The following is an 18405-nucleotide window of genomic DNA, read 5'->3' on the forward strand; positions in this document are numbered from 1 at the left end:
AAATCGATTCTTAGGAGGGAGGTTTTGTGACAAGTATAACGCTTTCACCGGAGTTGTGATATGCATTTTTTAACGAATTTAGCTGGACGCATTACATTTTCATGGCAATAATAATATAATTCAGAAACAATTATTTTCAGACAATTCATTTGGGACCGTTTCAAAGCAACTAGAAGAGTGCCTAATGTGACGTGGAAGAATCGAATCACAGTCCGAACTTGGTTCGTTCGTTGCTTAACGTTTATATAAACTCTCTGTGATTTTACATGATTGACTGCTTGGCGTTAGGTCGTAATGTCGGTCATGGCTGGGCCTTTGCGCACTCAGGTTTACTGGACGTTTTTTGTAAAAAGTGTTTAATTGAACATGAAAAAATGGTTCGGTTTTTACATGAACTTCCTCTTCTATTTCTCGTAACGCCATACGTGGACATGTCCGGCCTATACAGGCGCTTTTGAGTCTTATTCAGTACTACGCAGTCGGATAGTTAGGGTCCTTGTTACAAGGGGAGGAAGGTGAGCTTGAGAACCTAAGATGGGTATGTTGTTAAGTTGTGCGAGTTGACGACTGTACCACGGGACCGCCCCCTTTTAGTCTGTAGAAGGGTGTTGTTGATTCAATCCTGAAGATGGCCTATTTTCCAATTTAATTCCCAACTAAGAGGTATTGCTATAATAGTTCTGCACTGTGTGGATGGCTGAATGGTTGCATCGAATTCTTGTTATGATATGAAATTTTTAATCTTTTGCTCGGTTTCACATGGAGCACTGCCCTGGTTCCTCTCTTCTGCTTCTATTTGGAGTAATTTCTTGTCGGACCGTATAGAGGCTTTCGTATTTTATAGTTAGTTTAGTCCTTGCTAAGGGAAGACGGTCCATATGAGGATTGAACCCATGAAGTGTATGTTGTTAAGTCGTATGAGTTGACGATTGTACTACGGAACTGTCACAATTTAAATCCCCCAATTGGTTGGCCTATTATAAATGTTCTGTACTGACAGTGAATTTTCCCTTTATATGGCTGAATGTTGGCATTCTTTGCATGGATTCTTATAATGGTGTGAATTTTATGGTTATTTGATCGGCTTCACTAATAACAGTGTCCTGGTATTGTGCCTGATTGTCCAATAAGGCCTGAATTTGATGGACATTATAACTCATGATGTATGAAAACGCGCCTGAGAAGCCTGTATATATCAGGCATGTTATATTCTTGCAATCGACACATCCCAACATCGAATTCATGCTTGCTGTTTGCTTGAGTTGTATGAAAAAGTTCTCTATGGATGTTCATTTTTTTTTACCTGTAAGCCTGTGTATCAACCTAATCCACCTTCTTATCGACAAACGATGCCAAAATTCTAATCACAAGACATCGATTCGCTTCTTTACCCATTTACACGCTATTTTGGGGCTTGCTTTAAACAACAATCACCTTGAAAACCACTTCGGATGTTGCCTAACTGTGTATCAGGGACCATCATAATGTTTAATAATATTGCGCAGTTATTTTATAAAACCCTTTTCCTACACGCGATCGCCGAATAAATCGCTGAACATATCCTATTCCGTTTCCTCTGCGCTATCTCTTGCTATCGGCATTATTCTAAAATCTATTACTCTAGTATTTCTGTAAACAAACTGGAACAGGCTCCATTAAAAAAGGCTCACCCACAGTGCCCTTCTCATTTGATGTTTCGCATCCCTTCCGCACTGTACACGGTACGACTTCGGTAGCTGCTGTGGGGCGGCAGCGGAGGACCACCGCAAACAACATCCCCATCCTCACGCCCGATATGCTTGGAGGAGGACAGTACCATGTCTACCGGCACTTTGGTCCACTTCTTTTTCTTACCTCGTCTTGAGCTGTTTTTCGAGGAACTGGAGCTGGCGGAACTTGTGACGCTCGTGTTCAGCTCACTTCCGCTCGATTCCGGGTCGGGTATCGGCTGTCGAAATTCGACAATCGTCGGAAACAGCACGGTGAGCGGTTTCGATGGATCGTATTTCATGTCTTCGGACGGTTTCGGTGACGCACTTTGTGACTCGTCATCTTCATCCTCCTCTTCCGAGCAGTAGCGCTGATGGAACAAATCACCGTCCAGGATCAAAGGCACCTTCCCGTCGACGCGTATCTTTTCCTTGACAACGGTCGGTATGGTAGTACGGCTGCTGAGCTGGCTGTCCGTACTGTGGATACCGAGCGTACGCAGACCGGCGGTGATTTCTGCCGCCCGATCTCCGGCCAATATTTCACGCGTCGTTGGCAGATGCCCCATCGGGTAGTTTTGCGCCTGGAGACGACTGATGCGTGCGGCTAGACGGATTTCCTCCAGCCGGCTGTGCGATACGTCGACGACGCCACGTCCACGGCCCATCGGTTTCGTGGCGCTGGCACCCGCCACGGTTGACGTGAACGAACCATTGTCCAAACCGTTGAAGTACTCGGTCGCGTTCATCGTGTAGCCCATCGCACTGTTGATCGCCCGACTGATCTCTTCCTCTGCAGAGGTACGGTCGATCATTTTGGTGGTGGCTGTCGAATGCGGACGGGCGAGATGAACGGCACGGAACTGTGGCGCAGTTTGGGATGGAACAAAATAAAAGTAAAATCGTTTATGCGGGCTAGTAAACAGGGCAGACACAGTTAAATAGGAAAAGTGTAAAATAAGCAACAATTACCGTGCAATGCAACAGAAACTGCTGAAATATTTGATGAACTTCGCGTTCTTGCTGATACAGCAATGGCGAACGCAGTGACCCGCATACGCGATTTGTAAACACTTCACCTGTCACACTGAAGCTGTCGGTATTTTCCAGGTGCTAAACAAACTGTCGGTGTTTCCCAAAGTGCAAATCTGACGCGAAATTCAAAATTGACGTTACCGTCCAAATAGACATAGAGCGACAGCGTCGCGCGCGACGAAAAATTGCTCAAAATTTCACTCGGTGTAGATCAAAGTATTCATTTGACTCAGTCAAACAACTTGTTTTTTTAATTGAAAACACACAAAAATAGGTTAAAATGTGTTCAAATCTATTTTTTGCGTTTGGCATTAATCTGGCTTGTAAACAAAGTAGATAATTCGATTATTTCGGATGAAGCAAAATTGTCGCGCGCGATGAGTAGCTCTGTTTGCAAAATTGAGCTACTTTTTGTCGCGCGCGACGTTGTCGCTGTATGTCAATTTGGACGGTTAGATCGAATTTATGTTTCAAGCATTGAAGGTTTTTATGTAAAATGTATTTTAACAGCAGAGCTAGGAGTTTACTTATTATGCTCATCAGCTTCGTCGCAGACTGAACTTATTTTTTTTTAAATGTAGAAGGAAATAATTCAACACGAATTATAGTGTGACCGTATGGTTTGAAAACTGAATAGTAAGTGATGATTTAAAACTAAAACTCTGTCTTATATTTCATTCTGCGCTTTATCCGTCTATAAAACTTCGAGGCGTTTGCAAGACCTTATTGGCTCGGCTGAACGAGACCGTTGCCAACGCACTGGCAGTACCACCTTTCAAACATTTTTAAAGAAAGATTTTCCTACACTGACACACGTGATCTTTACGGTCTACGATCTGAATTGCAAGTGTTTGTAAACAATTCGAAAATTCTTCATATTCTATTTTTCTTTCCACGCTCTCTTGAATTTACGGAAAAAAAATTATACCTTCGTACCCGTATCAGTACCACTTTTTAAACATTAAAAAAAAAGATTTTCCAACACAGACACACTTGATCTTTACGGTTTGAGATCTTAATTCCTAGTGTTTATAAACAATTGAAAAATTCCTTATATTCTATTTTTCTTTTCACGCTCTTTCGTTTTATCGTGGTAGTTTTTTTTTTTCTCTTCGTGCCCTTAACGTTCGTCTCCTTCTTTTTACGAGAGAACCGATGTTGTAAATGTTTGCCCGTTTTATCCTTTATTTCGCATAGATTTTGTTACCTCGGTCTTTTTTGGGCACGCTTGGCTGGTTTATTGCTGTGCCGTGTGTGTATGTGCAATCGTACATGGCATGATTCTGTAAGACGCTTCTTTTCCTTATTTATATAGGTTTTGCATTTGGATGTTTAGCGGATGCTGTTTGTTACGCGTGCGATTATTCAAAATGTCTCAAACTGTAATTTCACATGGTGCGCGATCACCTTAATCTAGAAACCGGCAACGCTACGTGTAAAAGCAGAATAAAAATGCCTCACAAACACTAACATGCGGCACTCACGAGTACGTACACTTATGTACTAATTATCCGCGGAAAGGATAAACTAACACCCTAAAATAGTATGGGCTTCCAGGGGTATAAAAGGGACCGAACATTGAATAAAGAAACCATTCGGATTTTGTAACTCTAAGAAACCTCGTCTTTTTTAATTTTGCATATTCGGATCAGAAAGAAATCTCTCATCCCTCTTCACCCCCTTCTGCGGCATAGGCTTCTCAAATTACTTGAGAGAGCAACTAGCGGGAAGGTTAATTATTGGTGTTGAACGGTTGAGAAGATCGCTGTTACCCGAGCGGGTTTGACTTAGAAGGCCGCATCCTTCGCGTGGCCCACAGATCCGTTCGCCGTCGTAACACTGTTCATTGCACAGCAAACATACGTTAGGCGAACGTGCATTTGTTTTATTGTTTCCTTCTTGTTTTCCTTCGCTAGAATTTATTTTAGATTGCTACATTTGAAGGATGTCTCAAATCTCCTATGCTAAAGTGTGTTATAAAATTAATTCTTATTCTGCTCAAAGTTTGTTCGGCTGTGTGGTACCGTAGATCGCGTCTGCTCTCGATGGCTTCCATACATGAATAATCTTGTTCGTCATCCTCCGTTTGACAGCCGCCCGATCGGTCGGGATTGGTATCCAATCGGTACGAGTTAATCCGATCCGGAATAGCCGTTCTGCTCGATATTGTAATCACCACATCACTCGTTTTTTTCCGTTTTATTTATTGGCTTATGATCTACCCGTATTCCTATAATTGTCTATCCGAATTAATTATTTCATATTGTTTCCATGTTATATCCCTTCACCCTACTATGAAATCCTCTAATCTAGCCGGGGCCTTTCTTGTACGTTGTGTTCGATTCCTCTCCAGTTCATTGCTGTCTTCGGTCCCTTCTGTTTCTGTACATTTTTTAGATTCTTTGTCTGTTTCCTGCGCGTTAATCTTTCCCTCTATCTTCTTTAAGTGAGCTGTGTTTCTTTTGTAGATTTTACTACTTTCTGGGTCTACTATGGTAGCTCTAGCACCTTCTTTTTCAACTACTAAAAATTCTTTAGGTCCAAAAGTCGTTTGGAGTTTGTTGCCTGGGTTTAGATTCTTTGCCAGAACTGTGTCACCCTCGGCTATCGAAGATTGTTTCGCATTCCTTTTCTTATCCTCATGTTCCTTACTTAGCCACTTCTTTGATTTGTCCTGGTCTATAATTTCTTCTCGTGCGACCCATGTTTCTATGTCTTCCACTGATGGAATTTTCGACCTTATGGTCCTGCCAAACATTAACTCCGTTGGTGTCTTCCCAGTCGTGGAATGAGGAGTGGTGTAATACATCATGAGGTATTCGTTTAGATCCTTCTTCCAATCTCGCCCTAAAGCTGCGCTGATTTTCAGTCTTTTAAGTAATGATCTATTTTGACGTTCGACCAACCCATTCTCCTGTGGCCAATAGGGTGTGGAATGATTCAAATAGATCCCATGTTCTCTACTAAAATCATCCAACTCTGTTCCAATCAATTGTTTCGCATTATCGAGCGTGATCGTTCTAGGATAGCCTAACCGTGTGCAAATTTTTTCCAATCTTCCCACTGTCTCCTTCGCTGTTATCCTATTCATAATTTCAACCTCTTTATAACGGCTGAAATAATCTATCACCACTAATAGATACGTTCCACATGGCATCGGGCCTAGGAAGTCTAAAGCCACGTCTACCCATGGCCTCAAAGGTAATGAGCGTCGTACCATTGGTTCTGGCTTCCCTGGCGCTTCTACTAACCGACACCCTTCACATGCAGCCACCTTTTTAACTACCTCCTGATCCATGCCTGGCCACCATACCCGGTTTCTTAAACGTCGCTTCATAACTGATTCTCCCGGATGTCCTTCGTGTGCTAGTTCCAACATCCGGGATCGAAGTGGTATTGGAACAATCAGTTTGTTTCCCCTAACTAACATTTCACCTAACGTTCCCAGCTCATCCTTGAATGGTACGTAAGCTTTTATGTCTGGTTCTACCCAAACATTCGTTTGTAAACTATTTCTCAATTTTTCCAGTTCGTCGTCCTTTTTCACTACTTCTTCCAATTCCTGTATATCGATCGCTGCTGACTGCATGATTGCGCCAACTAAAAATTTGCTCTCTTCATCAAAAGAGTATTCTTCTTTGTCAGGCAACAATCGGGATAATGGGTCCGCAATATTCCCTTTCCCTTTCCGGTACTTAACTACGAATTTGAATGATTGTAGTCTAAGTAGCCATCGTTCTATTCGCGCACATGGTCTTGACTCGGGCTTAAATATAACTTCTAATGGCTTATGGTCCGTTTCTAGCTCAAAAGTGCGTCCCAGCAAATAAGGTGAGAATCTTTCTACCGCCCAAACCAAACCTAATGCTTCCTTTTCCGTTTGACAATAACGGCGTTCGGTAGCCGTGAGGCTTTTACTCGCGTACGCTATAGGTCTTGGATCATTATCTTGAGATCCTGCGAACTGGACAAGCACCGCTCCCAGACCAACAGGTGATGCGTCAGCTATTACACGTGTCCTCATATGATTGTCAAAAAACTGCAAGTTCCTAGTATCCGCTACCATGCCCTTCAACTTATTAAATGCCTTGTCCTCTTTTTCACCCCACGAGAATGCTACCCCTGTATGTGTCAACTGGCGTAACGGTGCTGTTATGGTTGCTAAATTAGGTAGGAATTTGCTAAGGTATGTTATTAAACCAAGGAAACTTCGAACTTCTTCCGTGGATGAAGGTGCCCGAAATTTCTTTATGGCTTCTACTTTTCCTTGGCCCGGTTCTATACCTTGGTTTGAAATTTTATGTCCCAAAAATTCAACCACTGGGACCCTAAACAGACATTTCTCTTCATTAAGCAAAATTCCTTTCTCTTCTAATACACGCAATACATCTTCTAACACCTTATCGTGTATCTTTTCTGACTCCGCATAGATCAATATATCATCTATGTAGTTAACAGCATTTTTAGTAAATTTTGCCAAAATTTGTTCCATAATGCGTTGGAAAACTTCCGGCGCTACAACAATTCCAAACATTAACCGTTTGTACCGGAACAATCCTATATGCGTTATGAATGTCGTGATATACCTGCTTTTCTCATGTAGCTCAACTTGATGGAATGCCTCCTTTATGTCCAAACGACTGAATATTTTAGCAGTCGTGAACCGCGGTAAAAAATCTTCAATCGTTGGCATTAAATGTCGTTCCCTCATTATAGCGTTATTTGCACGGCGCATATCGACGCATAGGCGTAATTCACCATTGTCCTTAATGATAGGAACTAACGGCGACACCCATTCACACCCTCCTTCTACTGGCTCAATAATATCCTTATCTAGCAGGTCTTGGATTTTCTCTTCAATTTTTGTTAATAGAGCTATAGGTGGTCTTCTAGGGTGTTGGCAAATCGGTTGCACATCACGGTCTATTGGTATCTTTACTTCTACTCCTTTTATCTTTGGGAATGGTTGTTGTTTCCCCCCTTCAATCGCTCTTATCCCATGCGTGCTAGGCAGTCCAACGAATAACACTCCTAGTTCTATAGCTGTTGTTTTACCTAATAACGATTGTCGGCCTCCTTTTATAACATAGAAACTTGCCGATACTTCTATGATTTTCCCTTTATCTTGTATTTCCACTTTTGCGAAAAACTTCCGCAAGACTGTCAGTGGTTTTGGTCTATCCCCATAGGGAAGGAACGTTTCCCCACATTCTTCCGTCTCACCCCATCTTTGCGCTTGGCATGCCTTAATATACTCCCAAGCTTTCTCCGATAGGATGTTTTTGTTGCAGCCTGAGTCAACTAGCAGCTGCATTTTTATCCCTCCTACTTTAACCCACAGCATCTCTTCACCGTCGCTGATATTATAAATAAAATTTTCATATGTTTCATGTTCTGTATTCTCTATGGCATGTACTCTTTCCACTCTTGGCCGTTTCCCACCCTGTACAAATGTGTCATACCGACGTTTCCTGTCTTGCGGTGCCTTACATTTGACCCCGAAATGACCTAACTTCTTACACTTGTAACACTCACGGTTCTTTGCCGGACATTGTGGGTCAGTTCCCGTATGGTCCCTTTTTCCACACCGAGAACATTCCTCCTTCTGTGTTCCTACCCTGTTCACTTCGGTTGCTGTGTTCCAGCTCTTTACGCTATCCCTCTCGGGAGCTGACAACGCTCGAGCCTGTCGCTTCACGGATTCAAACGAATTTATCATTTGCATCGTTTGATCCCAATCCAGAGATTTCTGTGACAATAGTCTCTCCTTCAGTTCTGATGGTGCAAACAGTATAACTTTATCTATTACACTGATCGACCTCGCTTCTTCTTCGGTCTTCCCGAACACGCATTTTTGGGCCAGGCTGTGGCAACGGAAAGCGAATTCCTCCACAGATTCCGCCTGCTCCGGTTTCAGCGTCCAAAATCTATTCCTCTCGAAAACATCATGCTGTTTAGGACAAAAATAATTATTTAGCTTCTCTATCGCTGCTAAATACGGGTCCACTTCCTCTCCACCAGCTTCCTCTATCTCCGCGCCTGTGATCGATGCAAAAACTTCCTGCACGTCCGGCCCGGCTTTCGCAAGAAAAATGTTTTTGATCCTTGCCCGATCCTTTTCTTCCGTTGCTGCAATGATGTACTCGAAATTTCGACGGTATTTCATCCATTCATTTCTAATGGCATTTCTCTCCATTGCCTTGAAAAGAAACGGTGAAACATTCCACTGGTCCATTTTCCTGTAATATAAAACGTGGTTACCATTGTATCTCTTTTATCCTGCCTCCATTTTCTTCTATTCATCCTGTTTCCCAAGCGCCACAGATTAAGCTTAAACGACTGGAAAATTGAATATCCATAGAAAAAAAAATGAAAGCTCCACAGCTTCATTGGTTTGATCAATAGATGGCGTATTACAACTCATCATTATATTGCTATCCTTTTCTTGCAATGTATTTCGACAAGTTGCATTTTATTATGACCTATATAGCCTTCTAACTTTCTAAGCAAAAATCTATATAAATGGTCGTGTGGTTAGATACGTGGGTATCAACACCAATGACCATTGCTCAAATCTCACTTGCTTCAGTGCTGGTGGTTTCCGTTGGAGTTTAGTATTTAAACAATCGTATCGCCGTTCTAGTTCTAGCGATGCATAACTTCAATGCGAAACCATACAACAGTACAGAGGAAATGAGAAAGCTCTCCTCCAAGCGATGAAGCTCAACTGGTTGGGGTATCCCACCAACAGATAGCGCCACCAGCTTTTTTGCTATTTTTAGAATGCATGAGTCGTTTGGCGTCTGCTAAACGAAGTCTTTCTATATTCCGTTTAGGTAGAGAACTTGAGTCGTTTAGAAGCCGTTTAGTGGTCGTTTAGTGGATTTGTGGCACTTGGGTTCCCCCCCTGCTCTCCGGCAGTTTTTTCAACAATGGCTCTCCGGCCATTTTCTATTATTCCCTGTTCTCCGACAGTTTCTAATATATATATATATATATATATATATATAGCTCTCCGGCCTTTCTCAATTGTTTTCCGCTGTTTTCCAATCGTTTCTTTCCCGTTACATGCGCTCCGGCATTTCTTTCCTGTTTGTTGCTCTCCGGCAACCCTCTCTACCCGGCTGCCGCTCTCCTGCGATCAACCATCGAAACAATACAAATAACACAATACACATTTACTTGAACGGGTTTCACAACTATCACATTTATTTGCAAACCTTTCTTTTAACACTTTCTAATTCACTTCACTTCAATTTATTTTAACTTTCTCCTCGTCGCCAATTTGTGGTACCGTAGATCGCGTCTGCTCTCGATGGCTTCCATACATGAATAATCTTGTTCGTCATCCTCCGTTTGACAGCCGCCCGATCGGTCGGGATTGGTATCCAATCGGTACGAGTTAATCCGATCCGGAATAGCCGTTCTGCTCGATATTGTAATCACCACAGGCTGCATGAACGTTCAGAATTTTTCTACGTTGGTATTTCTCCTAGCTTGCGATATTTGTTGTATTTTTTTCAACCTTTACCAGATGCGTGATTAATTTCCTATACTTACGCTGTTTTAAGGATAGTTTTTTTTGCTTATCGCCCCGAAGCTTTTTGTTTGCTCGGGCTTTACTCTACCAATAGGCAACACGCGGTTTTGAGCAGTTTGCTCATTTGAAACCCAAAAAATGTGTCAGTTAACGTTCCAGATTAAAAAGAAAATGCCATTTATGGTGTTTCTGAGAATTGATCGTTAAAGAAAATCATTTAAATTTGAATTTCAATATCACGGTTGGCGGTTGAAGATTTAAAAAACTGTTCGATAAAATAGTTGATTTAATTTTGAGTGTCGAGTTCTCAACATTGTCGTTTATTTGGGCTCGGTAAGTGTCCCACGGTTTTCCCAAAGTTTTCCTCTCTTTTTATGTGAGACGACTGATATTGTAACGTGTTAAAGTTTATATCATTTACTTTTACCTAAAAAATTACCCGTGATGATATGGGTGCTATTTTGATTTAATATTTTTTACCATTCTAAGGTGGGCTCAATTTTATTACTCTGAATGGAATCTTACGTTGTTTGCCGCATGCAAGATTGTTACCCTTTATGTCGGGTTTTTTTCTCGAATAAAGATATATGTTAATAACGCATGTATTTTGTACTTTAAGTATGTTTCTATGATAGATTTTTTTAAATTCACTTCTAATAATTTGTTAACATATTTTGAGCTTTTTAAAAAGTTTGACGATATTATTCGCCACTGGCACACGAGACGATTTGTTGCCCTTCATGAAGTTGAAATCGTCTGAAGTGAATAATCTTTCGACCTGGTTGTTGACTTTTGATATAAAAAATTTGGAAGCCAAAACTTAGTCCAATAATTGGTCGAAATTGTTTAAATGTTGTGAGTTCAATTTTAACGAGCCATTTTCCCATTGTGCTTATTTTGTTTCTTGGGCTGTATCGTCAACTGTCAGCTTTCGCCGTCTGGTGGAAACGTCATAGCACAACATAAACAAATAGCACGTGTTTGGAATGTGCCGCATGTAGTCCGGCAGTGAGTTTAGTTCAATTAAAAAAGAAAGGTGTAATTGGCGGTCTTTTATTGTAATATAGTCCCAATCGTACTGCAACGATGGCTACCGGGCTAGCAGCACAGCTACAACGCTTGGCCGCACCGCAAACGTCCGCCCCGGTGGACGCGCGCCGCACGGCCTCGATTCTGTTCGACGCGAAGGAAGCCGCCTCCAAGGATCGGGAAGTAATTTACGACATCGGTGTGAGCGGGCTGGAGGAGCTTACCCAAATGCATGGCGCGTTCGCGCAGTTCGAGGACACGCTGTTCGACAAGCGTGCGATGGATCTGCAACGCTCCGTCGAAAACCGCGAGGTGAACGAGCAGCTCGATGGCAACATCCGGCGGTTTTTCTACCACCTCTCGCCGTACTTTATGCTGCAACCGGCGCACAAGTGTCTGGAGTGGTTGATCCGTCGCTTCGAGATCCACAAGTACAATCGCGAGCTGTTCGTGCATCTCATTCTGCCGTTTCACGAGACGCGCATCTTCGTGCGCTGCGTGCAAACGATGCAGATCGAGGAGGTGAACGACCGGCTAGCGTTTCTGGCGGCCGTGGGCAAATCGGGCGTACCACCGGCCAAGCGCACCATCATCGATCACTGCGTGAGCCATCCGGGGTTTCTGCAGCAGTACGGAAGCTTCCTCACCGGGGCGGTTGAGGAGCTGGCCGGGAGGGCTAACGCCCTGCAGGCCACCTTCGCGTTTTACTGCACCACCGCGCTGGGAATGCTGCACAGTGCGGAGACGGTGTCGGAAAACCACGTCACTGCCGTGCTGCACACCGTCGGCAAGGGGCTGGCGTCGCGGGCGATCGATTTCGCCGCCGGTTCGTTCATGATCGTCGGGCAGCTGGTGATGAAGACGAGCCTGGCCCAGCTGACGGTCGACTATCTGGCCCGGCGGGTGATAGCGGTGCAGCTGCCGGCCCTGACGGCCGAAGCGACCATGCTGCTGGTGCTGATCTTCCAGACGCAGCACGAACGCTTGGCTACGCTGTCGAGGGAGCTGATGGGCGAGATCCGACGCTGCAAATGGCTCGCACCGACCCTGTGCACCGTCAAGGCGGACGGTGTCGATGTGCTCCTGCTGTACCGGAAGCTGCTGGAGAAGTGTCTGAACGAAATCTGCTGCACCAAGGGTGCGCTCAAGCTGTACAGCGGGTTCTGCGAGCAGCTGATGCTGGAAATTCAGCTCACTGAGGTGGAGGCGGAAGTGATCGTACAGTAAGTGGAAGCATTCGTTTGGAAGCAGCTCTCCTGGCAATCGCGTTTTAATTCGCTTGAATCGTTTCGTTGCAGATGTGTGCTGGACTCATACTTCCACAAGGACGTGCCGGAGAAGAAAGTGGCCGCCAACAGCGACGAAACGATCGAGCTGGACAGCGAGGAGGAGGACGATTTTGTGAGCAGGGACCAGCACGTGACCCAGTGGTACTCGGAGTATCTGAAAAGCTTCGAGCGCCAGTACCCGGGAGCGTTCGACAAGGTCGTGAAGCGCATCATGAAGGGCCAGGAGCAGTACTCGCCCAAGAAACGGAACGCGCTGCGCAACGTGCTGGGTAAGTGTGTTGCACGCTCTTGTGTTTCGTTGCAATTTGTTTCTATTCTTGCTTGCTCGTCCTCTTTTTTAGGCTTCCTGCTGCAGGCATCGTACGACGAGAACGAAACGAACGTGTTCGAAAGCCTTTTCCATTACGATGCCGACCGGCGGGCGCACGCGGTCCAGTATTTGGTGGAAAACCTGCGCGCGATGAAGCTGAAAAGCACAGGGCAGGTTGATCTGCTGCGGGACAGTGTGCGGGAGCGGCTGGCGGACAGTAGCTGCGAGGTGATTGAGGAGCTGCTAAAGATTGCTCCGCAAGAGCTGATCGTGGTGGTCGGGACGGACGAGCTGATTGGCCGGCTGAGCCAGCTGGTGCTCAAGTGTGCGGCCAATCAGACACGGTGGGCCAAAGTAACGCCGCGCGTAATCGAACTGCTGACCGATAGGGTGGTGTACGGGCGGGGGAATGTAAATCAGATCATTATTGCACTGTACCCGTTGCTCTTTCCAATTGGAAACGATCCCGTCGGGCAGAGAAACGCCAAAGCGCTGCTGTCGACGGGCTTTGCGAAGCAGTACCTGGTCGCACGGTTCTACGGCAATGAGGAGAACTGCGAACTGATGCTGAGCACGCTGCTCGAGGCCGGCCAGTGCACCAATCCGGTGCAGATGTGCTTCAACATATTGCTGCTGTCGTCCGCACTGCCCACCCCGTGCACCGTCGACCAGGCGGACCGTGTGCTGGACTATGCGGTACGGCAGCTGCAAAACCATCGCTTCCGGTACGCACCGACGTCGGACATTCAGTGTCTGCAGGATAATCAGCTGCCGCAGGATCTGCTTACCGTGCCGATCCGGTACATCCTCGAACGCGTCCGGTTCGAGCCGATCGGGGAGATGAATTTCGGGCGGCAGTGTGTCTCGCTGAAGCTGCGGCTGCGCATTTTCGCCGTACTGCTCGAACAGTACTGCACGATCGATCCGAAGCACGGGCCGGTGCGGTCCATCTTTGGCGAGCTGCTGAAAAGCTACCTCTCGCGGCTGTACCCGCAGCTGGTGGATCGGATAGAGTTTCTGTCCCACTTTTACACCGCCCACCTGATCGAGCCGGGTTCGAAGGATGACACGGGCAACTTTGCGATCAACACGAAGCTGCAGATCCGTTGCCAGCGCTTGCTGAACACGCTGCTGGAGCAGGTGAGCCGGGAGGAAGGTGAGGGCTGCACGGTCACGGAAAGCGCACTGATAAACGTGCTCCTGTCGCTCACGTCCGGCTCGGCGGTGGTGCGCGAATGCACCATGCGCACGCTCCAGCTGATCGTTGCGCTGCGCAAGCGCAACGGGCTTTCGAAAGCGTTCAACGGCTTCGTGAAGCGCATGTACAAACGGCGCGAAGAGCTCACGATGGACGGCGAGCAGCTGGCGCTGGTAGTGTTTGCGATCTTTTCGCTGGAGGAAGAGGATGGCGGCGAGCACCCGCTGCAGCCGGTGATGGAAAGCTTCGTGGCGCGCATCGTCGACCCGAGCACACCGACGTACATCGTGTGCGGCATCGTGGACTTGCTGAAGCTGCTGGACGATCCGCACGTGCTGCTGAGCTGCGCTTCGAAGGGTGTCAGCATCATCGAGCGCGTGAACGCCGCCGCCGCCCAGCCCGTGTTCGATGCGTACGAGTCGCGGGTGGTGCAGCTGCTGCTGACACGCTTCAATCTGGACATGGTGGAGCATCTGCCGGGCAGTGCGATCTGCCAGCGGCTGGTAACGCTCGCCATTCGGTGCGACAAACCGCTCTGCCTGGCCTCGGAACGGAAACTTTGCACACCCGCCATCGCTATGATTGAAGCGCTCGCGGGCGAAGTTTTCGAAACGCTGCCGAAAGCGTACGCCAAGGAGGTGCTGCAGTGTGTCGTAGCGGCCACGACGCTGTCCGAGCATCCGGAAATGAACGCCGCCACCGGGAAGCTGTTCAAGAGCAGCGCGATCGATGCGGAGGTGGTGGTCGACATGCTGTGCGCCATGTACGACGGGCGGGCGCGGGACGACGCGACCGGGAAGCAGCCGGGCAAGGGGCGCAAATCGATTGCGATCGCACCGTCCGAGCGCGTGCTCAGCTCGACCGTGTGGAAGTGTGGCGTGACGCTGCTGGAGCATTTGCAGAACAAGCGAAAGCTCGCCAATGCGCAGCTGCTCGTGCCGAAGCTGTTCGAGTGCCTGAAGTACTGTCTGGACTTTGAGGAGCAGTCGGCGGTGGAGTACGTGAAGCAGATTGTCCTGGCGCTGCTGCTGCACTGCATCCAGAAGGTGGAGCACGAGAGCCCAGCCGGCGGGCCGGCACCGTTTGCGAACGCTAGCGGCACGTTCAAGGTGGAGCAGATTGTGCAGTGCATCCGGGGGACGCAGAACCCGCAGACGCACCATCACGCGCTGCTGCTGCTCGCGCACGTGGCCCGCTACGTGCCCGACCAGGTGCTGCACAATATGATGGAAATCTTCACCTTCGTCGGGTCGTCGATCGTGCGGCAGGACGATGCGTACAGCTTCCAGATCATCTCGAAGATCATCGAAACGATCATACCGACGATTGCGCTCGGTGGTGGTGGTGGTGGTAGTGGTGGGGAGGGAGCTGAGGTGTCGGCTGCGCCTACCGCCGCCCAGATGGAGCAGGTGGTGCCGATACTGAAAATCTTCTCCGACATCATACTGGACGTGCCGGAGCATCGGCGCATCCTGCTGTACGTGAAGCTGCTGCAAACGCTCGGGCCGGCCGAGTATCTGTGGGTGTTTCTGGGCGTGCTGATCGAGTCGGACGTGATGAAGGGCGGCCAGAAGGCGGAGCGACGCAATCCGGCCAAATCGCGGGCGGACGCGGAGCTGGCGGGCAGCGAACTGTCCAAGCGCATGGAGGTGGCGCTGCTGATTGCGCGCGAGTTCGAACCGACGGTCATCATACAGACGTGCACGTACCTGGTCGACTATCTGCGCGATCTGCCGATGGAGATTGAGAAGCGCAAGAGCGACTTGGGCCCGATGGAGCTGGATGTGGTGGATGGGTCGATCTTTAACGTGAAAACGCACACGGGGAGACAGCTGAAGCACTTTAAGTACTCGCTGGTGCAGTTTGTCGGTGGGTTGCTGTCGACGGTGTTTGTGATCAACAAGATCGCCCAGCTGAACGAGGAGGAAACGCTCGGCATGAAGAAGTACTACCAGAACCTGATCGTGGGCATTCTGACGTACGTGAATGCGGTGTCGAAGATGCTGGACAAGCTGAAGGAGGACGGTTCGGACGAGAAGATACCGCTGTACTGGCGCGCGATGCTGAACAACTGCTACGACATACTGGAGAGCACCATCTCGCTGCTTTCGGCCGACACGCTGATCATCGTGGTGCATGGACTGCTGAAGCATCGCTTCCTGATGGTGCGGCGCAAGGTGATCGAGCTGCTGAACAACAAGCTGCAGTACAAGCAGGACTACTTCAACGACAGCCACTATCCGGGGCTGCTCAAGCTGTTCGATCCACTGGTCGAGCTGGTGCAGGGCCTGTACGAGGAGCAGCACGTGGTCGGCACCGCGTTCGAGCGGATGGTGATCGTGCAGCTGAGCTACATTGCGGTGCGCCACCTGTCCAAGATACTGACGCAGTACGACACGAAGAAGGTGCAGTCGGTGCTGGCCGCGCTGATGGAGGAGCTGCACGGCTACAAGCGGAACCCAAACACGCAGATACTGTCCTCGCTGATCCTGTGCATCGGCGAGCTGTGCAGCCACCTCGGCCCGTACTCGATCAACTTCCTGCCCAAGTTTATGCCGATGGTGAGCAAGTTTCTGCACGCGCAGCTGCAGTCGGGCGAACCGTTCGACATACTCACCTCGAGCATCGTGCTGCTGACGGTGAAGATTGTCGACACGCTGGCCCGCTTCATCTCGCCCTACCTGCGCTCCATGCTGGTGGGGCTGGCCCGGCTGTACGCGATGATCGAGCAGAAGAAGGACCCCCGGTTGGGCAACATGCTGTCCCGGCTGGTGTTGATCTGGGACAGTCTTACGACGACGCTAACGCCGCGCGTGCTGCTGCCGGCGATCGAGGAATGCTACCACACGCTGATCGGCGAAGGGGAGCTGAGCGCGATCGGCCCCCTGATGGGGCTGCTCTCCACCATGTTCGGGAAGATGAAGTCCAGCAGCTTCGACGCGATCCGGAGCGAGGTGACGGAGCTGTTCCTGACGGCGCTACAGTTCCGGTGCTACAATTCGGCCACCGATACGTACACGCTGGACGCGATTGATGCGGCCGAGGCGCACGTTATCAAGGCGTTCGTGGTGCTGATTCTGAAGCTGTCGGAGAGTACGTTCCGGCCGCTGTTCTACCAGGTGTTTGAGTGGTCGATCCGCGAATCGTCTAGCAACGATCGCGCGATCACGTTCTTCAACCTGTGCTGCCACGTGGCGGAAGCGCTCAAGTCGCTGTTCGTGCTGTTCGCCAGCGATCTGGTCGCGATCGCGGTGAAGCTGCTGAACGCAACGAACAGTGCGAAGGTTGGCGAGCACGGCGGCGATGGGGGCGACGACGCGGTGAGCGAGCTGCACTTTGAGGTGGAGTCGAAAAACGTCACCCTGCTGCGGTACGTGCTGAAGACGCTGTACAGCATCGTGCTGTACGACAATCAGAACTTTATCAACGCGGTACGGTTCGACATGCTGCTCGGGCCGGTTTCGGACCACCTGGAGAACGGGCTGATAGTGCGGGAGCCGGAAGTGCGCACGCTGGTGATCGACTGTCTCGCCCAGATGGCGGTGGCTGTGATGGATGATTCGCTGTGGCGCCAGCTCAATTATCAGGTGCTGATGAAAACGCGCAACAACGACGCGCAAGTGAGGTAAGCGGGAAGCACGGACCGGGGTGGTACGCTTTAGTGTGGGCGCAATAATCATTACCGTCTTTATTATATCTCCTTTTCTTCGTTTGTGTGTGATTTCTTTCCCGCCGGTAGATTGTTCGCGCTCGAGGCGTGCACGGAAATAGCGCGCAAGCTGGGCGAAAGCTACGCGCCGCTGCTGCCGGAAACGATTCCATTCCTGGCGGAACTGATGGAGGACGATAATGAGGACGTTGAGAAAGCGGTGCACCATTCATGCCGTGAAATTGGCCGTGCGACAGGTGAAGATTTGCAGAAATACTTCTAGAAAAAGATGTATTTGGGGATGGAGGGGAGACCTGTCGGGCGAGGTCAGACGAGAAGTACCACCGTCACTTCTGGCGCGAAAGGGCGAAACGTTTTACTTTGCGTTGCAGTGCGAGAAAAGTCAAGATATAATAAAGAATCGATTAAAATTCTAAAGCATGAGAGAAACGAAGTTGTTGCTACGCTGAGAAGATTTGCGTCCTCGGATAAGGATGAGAAATTAGAGTGTAAAGAAGTGCAACGGGATGAAGTAGCGGGACGACAGACGGTAAGTAAGTATTTAATTTTCAACTTGCATTCGGGTCGAGACAGGTGTGTTAATTATCCGCGGATTTATAAAACATTAAAGCTGATTGAAATCTCT

At 48.3% G+C, this 18405-nt stretch overlaps 2 protein-coding genes across 2 annotated transcripts; one reads left to right on the plus strand and one right to left on the minus strand.

The window, feature by feature from the left end:
- Positions 1–40: 40 nt before the first annotated feature.
- On the minus strand, positions 41–2782 carry LOC121597707. Its single transcript, XM_041923710.1, has 2 exons — positions 2682–2782; positions 41–2572 (listed from the first exon to the last, which is right to left on the minus strand). The coding sequence occupies exon 2, from the start codon at positions 2522–2524 to the stop codon at positions 1685–1687; it is 840 nt and encodes a 279-aa protein (XP_041779644.1). The 5' UTR covers positions 2525–2572; positions 2682–2782; the 3' UTR covers positions 41–1684.
- Positions 2783–11238: 8456 nt separating this feature from the next.
- On the plus strand, positions 11239–18233 carry LOC121596427 (HEAT repeat-containing protein 1 homolog). The gene is made up of 4 exons (XM_041921369.1): positions 11239–12536; positions 12612–12871; positions 12944–17735; positions 17850–18233. The coding sequence occupies exons 1-4, from the start codon at positions 11371–11373 to the stop codon at positions 18040–18042; spliced, it is 6411 nt and encodes a 2136-aa protein (XP_041777303.1). The 5' UTR covers positions 11239–11370; the 3' UTR covers positions 18043–18233.
- Positions 18234–18405: the final 172 nt, after the last annotated feature.

The sequence above is a fragment of the Anopheles merus genome, chromosome 3R, assembly GCF_017562075.2.
Source record: "Anopheles merus strain MAF chromosome 3R, AmerM5.1, whole genome shotgun sequence".
NCBI classification, from domain to species: domain Eukaryota; kingdom Metazoa; phylum Arthropoda; class Insecta; order Diptera; family Culicidae; genus Anopheles; species Anopheles merus.

Coding starts and splice junctions, on each gene's coding strand:
- LOC121597707 (XM_041923710.1), bottom strand. CDS start 2,524: ATGATCGACCGTACCTCTGCAGAGGAAGAGATCAGTCGGGCGATCAAC.
- LOC121596427 (XM_041921369.1), top strand. CDS start 11,371: ATGGCTACCGGGCTAGCAGCACAGCTACAACGCTTGGCCGCACCGCAA. Junction 12,872..12,943: donor CGCGCTGCGCAACGTGCTGG/GTAAGTGTGTTG, acceptor CCTCTTTTTTAG/GCTTCCTGCTGCAGGCATCG. Junction 17,736..17,849: donor AACAACGACGCGCAAGTGAG/GTAAGCGGGAAG, acceptor TCCCGCCGGTAG/ATTGTTCGCGCTCGAGGCGT.